At 36.3% G+C, this 8326-nt stretch overlaps 1 protein-coding gene across 1 annotated transcript; it reads right to left on the reverse strand.

Annotated features, from left to right (window-relative positions):
* Positions 1-5617: 5617 nt before the first annotated feature.
* On the reverse strand, positions 5618-6943 carry LOC145688956 (uncharacterized). The gene has a single exon (XM_081763117.1). The coding sequence runs from the start codon at positions 6941-6943 to the stop codon at positions 5618-5620; it is 1326 nt and encodes a 441-aa protein (XP_081619243.1).
* Between the last annotated feature and the right edge of the window lie 1383 nt (positions 6944-8326).

The following is an 8326-nucleotide window of genomic DNA, read 5'->3' on the forward strand; positions in this document are numbered from 1 at the left end:
TTATAATAACGCGAATGAAACTAAATTTTGAGCAAATCATGCGCCATATTGAAAGATGGCGGTGACGTAAATAAACGAAAATGACATCACATTTTACACACGTTTATTAGTTTTAATTTGATACACGAACGAAGTATCTACCTTCAATGGAAAGTTATCCTCAGTTAATACTTGTGTTATGAATTCCGGTGGCAGTCATGTTGATGACGTCATTACTTTGACACCCACCACTCACCAACGTTAAGAAAAGCCTTTCTGAAGACTGTAGGCTATGGGTAATCTTAAGCACATAACAAAGCTTGTAAACTTGGGGTAAATAAAAGTGTGCTATCTCTTGGTCTAATTGTAATAAAAATAGATCCATAGTATTTTCTGTTTAGTATATAGTTTTACTACATATACGGGAGCCGTACAAATAGTTTGTAAGCAAATAACATGTTTATTATACAGAGAAGTACTTCGTACTGTATATACAAGATTGTATGGAGGTTTCGTAAAGAAAGTAATTCCGGAAGTTCTCTAGAATGGCACAAGTGGTCAGATCATGACGCGTTTACTCAGAAGTAAAGGAAAATTGGGAGCGCAGCCATAGATCTACTATACATGTATCATGTGCTTGTGTTTATAAACATTACACATACTCCTGTTTGTAAACAACAACCACATGTATTTACGATGGAATACTACACCTCACGTTGGATTATTATAAGGAGCACACGGTTAAAAACAATTTCTTAAATTTGAGAAACCGTTTCTTATCTGTACAACGAGACAATATTTTCTTAGCAATGAGATTTGGCAATTATCATTCATAAGGAAAGTAACAGTATAATTTTCTCGTTTCGCTTTATACAACCTCATCTACTTTTCTTCATTTCTCATTAATGAGAGTTTCAAGCTCTTGTTTCTAAGAAAAGATATTCTCGGTGCTCAGATAAGAAACGGTTTCTCAGATTTAAGAAAGTATTTTTAACAGTGCAGACGAGGGCCACCAGCACCATCTACAGTCACATGACTACAAGGGAGCAGCAGCACCACCGCCGCCCGGGGCACCTATACAACGGACAGTCATCAGTCTGCGATTGGTCTTCCCTCCTCTAGTTTGCCTGGAGCTCTGGGACAAACCCAACGTCAAAACCTCTAGTCTGCTGCGGAACTCTAGATTTCCCTTTCTCCCGCCTTAGATTGGAAGGAGCTCTGTCCAAGGAGTATCCCAACCTCAGTCACTTAGCCTGCTTCGGGGCACGGTGACTTAACACCCTCATTGCTTGCTTTGGAGCATTGGTGTTTCCTACACCACTCTACTTAGTTTTCCCCGAGCTCTGTAGAGATCCTGTCCTAAGTCTGTAAAGTCTTGGTCTACCATTTTTCTATCTTACATTAAACAAAGTTATATTGTAATATTTCTGTAGATACCATTATATTTTATCAGAGGATTTTTTATAATGAGCTGGTAGTGGGAGTCTATTCCGGACTCTAATTTACTCTACATAGCTCTACCTACCGTAGAAAGGAATACACTTTACAACATACTTACTCTGAGCGTAGTTATGTGGGGTCAGTGGTGAGAATAGTCATACGGTAAATATGACTTTGCGCTTACAGTCTCCCAATGAGTAAGATAATCTTCACATTAATTCTGTACCTGAGAGCATGAAGTGCGTAAGTCCAATTTTGGAGAAAATTACTTAAACCAGTTTTGTATATCTTTTGTATATCTGCAACGATTGGTTGGTAGTATTTTGTTGTGTACGAGTTGATGACGTAATTAACCAAGTATATGATGTAGTATGTCCAATATGTATTCAGTGCTGGAGTAAGTTTTTTTTTTTTTTTTTTTTTTTTGGAAAACAAGGATTTGTGACTTACGCACTTCATACTCTCAGGTGCAGAATTAAGAAGCTATCAGCGTCAGAGATCCATCTAAATTGTGTGACGTATAAGGACGAGATATTACGAATGAAGGCATGGTCAGAAGATGGTACAGACGACTCATAGCAGCCAGCACCAATGTGCAAGACTCTTTAATCATGCTAAAATCATTACTTACAGATACATCTCGTGAAATTCATCTGTAAGTTTGCATTTCTGATCTTTCTGAGTTACTGCAAACCAATTTCTCGAATCAAATCATATTAAACGTTATGATTCGGTTTTCTTAAGTATTCACAACAACAACAACAACAACAACTGAAAGAATCTAAAGAAACCTAATTTGCTATTCAATGAATTTAATCTCCAGAAATTTTTCTTCGGAAAGGACTTTTTTTTTTATCTTGGTAGGAATTGGTTGCTGAAATATTTATCTTTCGTATTCACCCATACAAACGCGCACACAAATACGCAGTTAGTGCTATAGAGATAGATTTTTTGTGGACGGAAGGGAAGGGGGGTTGAAAAAGACTATTGACTAAAAGTTATTGGTTTAGAATTAAATCTAGTGGATTATCTTGTCGTATTGAGTTCTTTTCAAATCTTCTTTTTTTAAATGGAACCTGGATGATGGAGAGAGATAGAAAGGGAAAGAAAGATAGAAAAATAGAAATACCACCATATTTTTTCTTCTTTGAGTTTTATCTTTTCTCAAATTCTCTTCGACTTGTCCTTTACCTATCCGGAATAACCAATTTATCTTTTTTATTTTTTTTCATATTTCTGACTGTGTGTGTGTGTTTTCTATTGACCAGTTTTTTTCCAATTGAACGAAATTGATGAACTAAGAAAACTCTCGTAAAAAAAAAAATTTTTTCCTCAAAAGACTATATAAGAAAAAAAAACTTAATAGAAAAGGAAATAATACAAAAAAGAACGGATATTATTTTGGTGAAAGGGAAAGTTTTAGTGGGGTTTCCTTTTCTTTTTCTTTCTTTTTTCTTATTGATGTTGTAAAGGGAAAGGTCAGCGGTAAGCTTTGAGATAATACTAAAAACTTCAAGACGACCAATTGTTCAAATACCCACAAGTACTACTAAGCTAGACCAAGTTCCTTCTTCTCCTCTTGTAGTATTCTAGATAGTAACATCAGAGTGCATCATCCTGCTTGCGGCAGGGGGTCAGAGAATGTGTAAAAATTTAAAGCGGAAAGAAGTGATCAGATAGTGATTAGTAAAGTATAGAAAGACTTGGCAGTGTATAAGTAGCAACGAGCCCGGGAAGAGTCAAGGTAGTGCCAAAGAATTCAACTACCTGTAAGATATGCAATCTGAGTTGCAGAAAGAACGGTTGGGTTGCCTACATGACAGGAACTATATAATTTCACGGTATACTCTTTGCATGGAAATTTTGAATCCTCCAAATTCCACTTGAGTCGAAAATCGAAAAAGAAAATCTGGCTTCGGACGTGATTAGACCTGATGAAAATATATCTCTGTACAAACTTTAGTGCTCGAGGTAATGACTTTCTAGGTGAGAATCTGATGATAGACTCACAGATTTTTAAACTTCCAAACTATGATATGTACAAGTGTCGGTAGTATTATAGATCTGCTTTTTCAGTCCGTCCGTCTGTCTGTCTATTGAAAGGTATCAGAGCAAAAACGGTAAGATATGTCGAGATGCGTTTTTTTTAAAAAATTAAATCAGCGTGCCAAACATAGATTTAATCTTCCCCGTTAACTTTCTATTCAAACCAGAACTTGTTGATAATAGTCATCTCTGGTTTCAACTCTCACCGCCATAAAGTGAAAACGATAACAGATAGCGAAAAGCAGTTTCCTGAAAACGATTCAGCGTCACAAGATCTTACTATCTCGAATATTCTACCAAAACCGGAAGTGGTTCAAATTTAATATTCCGGTTTTAATATAGAATAAAAATGGTAAAAGATATCGAGATGGGATTCTCAGCAATCGATTAAGGTTCCAAAAGAATAGATTCCGTCTTCTCCCTAACTCTCTATTCAAACCGGAAATTGTTAAAATAACCACTTCCGGTTTTAACGTTATCGCCATAGAACTAAAATAACAACAGATACCGAGAAGATATTTTTTGCAAACGATTCAGAGTCCCAGGGCAACATAGAGTGACTTACAAACATTCTACCAAACTGGAAATGGTTGAAATTTGTTACTATTTCCGGTTTCAATGCTGATTTTCATAAAGCAAAAATGAAATTCAGAGTGAGATTTTTGCAATAGATTCAACTTTCCAACAATAGATTCCATCTTTTCCATTAACCCTCTATTCGAACCGGAAGTGGTTAATATAACCCATTTCCGGTTTCAATACTTATCGTTATGGAACAAAAATGATAATAGATAATGACAAGTGGTTTTCTGCAATTGTTTTATGGTGTCAACAGAACATCGTGTTCCATATAGCTATTGGATTTCTTAAAGAGGAACTTTATAATGTTAGTTTTTTTTTTACTACGTTTAAATTCCATCCTTTTATCTGCTTTCTTTTCTTCTTCTTCTTCCTCCTCCTTTTGTCTCTGTCTCATTTCTGTTAGGGATGGCCATTTCCGGAAAAAGTGTTTTCCGGTTTCCGGAAATCACATTTTCCGTTTTCCGCTTTTCCGGAAAATTTTCCATCTTCCGTTTTCCGGAAATTTTCTGTCTTCCGTTTTTCCGGAAAATTTTCCGTCTTCCGTTTTCAATTTTCCGGTTTCCGGAAAAAATATTTTCCGTTTTCCGTTTTTCCGGAAAATGTGACTATCCCTAATTTCTATACGTCTGTCTAACATACATCCATGGGTTTCCATTTTTCATCGTATATGTTTAAATTTCTCTCTCCATCAACTTATGAATCTTGTTTCGTCTCGCTTTTATTCTTTCATGCTATCCATACTAATACATATATATTTTGAAATTAGAATTGAACCCATGTTGTTTGCTGATTTTAGTATGGAAGAGACGAAGGGAGGAGAGTCTCAGTGCCAGACATGATTATGGTATAAGAAGGTATTATGTGGGTGGCCAAGTTGCACGGCGTTTGCTGTTGCAATTTTTTTTAATGCAAAGTGTACAAAATTTAATAAAACTCTACTTTGATCAATAAAACCCAATTTTGCCCAATAAAATTCAATTTTACCCAATAAAATCCAGTGGGCTAAGCTTTTTTTTTTTAAATGAGTTTTTCACAACCCTGGCACAGATGCAAAATCTGAAAGTGGGTAGAAAATCACTAAAATCACTACAAAATTCTCTGTTTTAGTAATTTCGAGGAGGGGGACTAAAAACTGGAATTTGTTTTTTAAGTGGACGATCAAGTGGACAGCATGCTGAGTGGGATGTCTAGAGGATATCCCGTGGACATGTTATAGTATATGAGTTCATTTGTTATTGTAGTTGTTAATGCTAATCAAGATTGGGAATACTTATACCCAGTGGCGTATTTAGTGGGGGCTTCCGGGCTTAAGCCCCTCCCGAAATCTTACTCACTATAGTAAAGTATGTGAAATATCTTGCAGAATTTTCACATTTTCAGGCAAAGCCCCTCCCCCCCCGAAAGTTAGCAAAGCCCCTCCCGAAACAAAATCGTAAATACGCCACTGCATATACCACAACACATGAAAAGAAACTGATAATTTTTACTTGAATTTTGTATTTAAAACTCTTCGAGATCTTTAGACAAGGATGTGTAATATTAAAGATTGACACCATTCTTTTTTTTATCTCTAGTTCAGCAAGAAAGTAGCATCTTTGGGAAAGTACTTGCTCAACAAATTTAATGAAGTTAATTGAATTTCTTCATCTCTGTGTCTTGTAATAAGTTCCAAATTTTGTAATCCTTTACACTCCTCAACCATTAAGACAAATTTTTCAGTTTGATTTAGTACTTCGGCTCTTAAGAACAGTTGCTTAAGGCCAGATAGAACATCCTTCACAATCGTGGTGTTGTTATTCAGAAGATGACCACAGTAAAATCTCAAGAAATCTGGTTCTCGGCAAAGTGCTACCACTTGCTCTTCAGTTGCAGTTTTCAAGAAGCTTTTAATTCCATTTACTGAGGTAGTTTGTGTCATCCAACGATCGCTTCTCAAACCATCCACCAACAATGGGAGCAATCCTGCATCAATGATTGCTTGATTGCAATCCCTCGAACCTTCACAGAGATTAACGACGATTTCAAAAGAAAGGAATTTGATCTTTTTATCTGGATAGGTCGCTACTCTTGTTAACTGATTCAACCAGCCATGTTGGATTATTGCATTTACTTGACTATATATACCGGAAGTAATATTTCGTATTATTTCTAACACAGCGTACAATATACTTATCTCTTCTCTCTGTAACAGAGGTATCAAGCATGGAAATATATTTGCCCTTACAAATTTGCTTTTAGGATCCTGTCGTGTCAAGAAACAAAATAGCCAGCACAATTCTATAATTACTTCCAAATCCTGCGACTGAAACAGTTGCTTTAATTCTGAAAGCCAATTATCTGATAACTTAGCCACAAAGTTTGTTTCAGCTCGACAAAGGGTTCGCAAAACCAACAAAGCTGTTTTCAAATTATCTGGAGAAGAGTCTCTCTTCAGGATATCGATCAAATCTCTTTCGATACCTTTGTCCAACATTCTTCGTAAGGCTGTGGCGTTAATTCGAGCTAACATTTCCAAAGTCATCAATGCCAAATGAGTAATGTGTTTCTCGTGAGAAGATTTCAGAAGACCAATAAGATTTGGAATTATTTCCGTGTTCCAGACTAAGTTTTCAACATTTTTAAAATGCATCGCTGTCATGTAAGGCATAAGACGCACAGCCTGAAATTGTATGTCAGGATTCTCCGAACGCAACATTCTAACACATTTCGAGAAAACTCCGCTGTCAAATAACTGATCCGCAAAAACATTTTTATACAATGAATTATTTTGACTAATTAAAGAATGGATCTCTTCCAAAGCAGATATTTGATCATTGGCGCCATCTCTTGATAAGCGGATGTCAAGGTCTTTCACTACTTCTTCCAGAGATAACAAATTATTATTTAAAGATGCCATAATACTGAGTAAGCTAACTTATAAATATGTTAAAAATTAGAATACTGTGGCTTCTGTTGTCTTGGAGATTTCGAATCAACAAACGGGAATCATTGTTATCACGGATTTGTATTGGCTGTTGTGAAATTTTACTTATTATTTCTAGGTTTTGATTAACGTTCTCTCATTGGTTTCTTTTCGGCTGGAAAATTAGTAATGTGGGTAGCAGGGGCGTCATTTAGGAGGTACCGGTACGAGGGGGCAATTGCTCCCCCAAGAATCTGAGGAATATTTTGATTGATTCCCTACTAATATACTAGTACAAAACGTGCAAGTCTTATGTCGGTGGTGCACTTGTCCCCCATAGGCGAAATCTGAAATGACGCCCCTGGTGGGTAGTACGCCAAATTGTATGTTAATACCTTGTGTACACTCGTCGCTAAGAATAAAAACAAACCAATACGGTTTGTTGCTTTATAGAAATATTCACCAACATAGTTGCAATTTCGTAAGACATTAATTCTTGGTAAGAATTAGCAATAAATCATTGGCAGGAACTTTGTAAAAAAAGTCTGCTAAAGTTCGAACCATCACATAATTCGACTGAAAAGACTGAGAGAAACCGGGATTCTCGACCACCTTCAGATGGGATATCAAATATTATGGGTATATTCTGAGATAAAATTATAGCAAACCAAGATATTTATATTTTGTTGATATTGAATTTAATATTTTGGTATAGTAGTTTTGATTTTTTTAAAAATGATGTATATAAAGATACTGCGAAGTGTTGCTTGAGAAAATTATTTTTACTGTTGTTATTACTTTATTCAACGTCTCGAAAATATGCTCGAAAATATATGTTTTCATAACGGATAGCAAGTGTTTTCAATTTATACGTATTTATCAGAGAAAACAGTTTCTTTAATTACTACGTAATCCATTAGAGTAAATAGAAAATCCCTTTTTCACAAAATGTTTTTTTTTCATGTGTCAATGACGTTGTAGACCCCAAACTGAAGGAAGGGTTTTATTGCAAACGTCCGTTGAGTTCTTTGCTTGCGATGTGGCTGAATAGCCCATTGAGGAAGTTGTTTAAAGTACAGTTCTACGTGTAACACAACCTAAGGGTGTCACACACTACGACACTTCGTGTGTCGTAGACGCGCGACAATTTTTTTTTCTGATGCAGGCTTGTCGCGGGATAATGAGTACCTATTTGATGGATGTGGCGCGGGATCTTCGCACACTACGCGACAAGCCTGACTGTCAGGCTTGTCGCGGGAACACACCGCCTGACACAAGCTAAGACCTTTGCACACTACGCGACTTCGTGTGTCGAAGACGCGCTACAGCGCCACAATTTGTCTTTTCAGCAATCATACTCATTCTGAAAGATGAGTT

This window comes from Thermobia domestica, chromosome 7 (genome assembly GCF_964235325.1).
Source record: "Thermobia domestica chromosome 7, izTheDome1.hap1.1, whole genome shotgun sequence".
Classification (NCBI taxonomy): domain Eukaryota; kingdom Metazoa; phylum Arthropoda; class Insecta; order Zygentoma; family Lepismatidae; genus Thermobia; species Thermobia domestica.

Excerpts from the sequence above, each read along its gene's own strand:
- LOC145688956 (XM_081763117.1), bottom strand. The coding sequence starts at position 6,943 with ATGGCATCTTTAAATAATAATTTGTTATCTCTGGAAGAAGTAGTGAAA.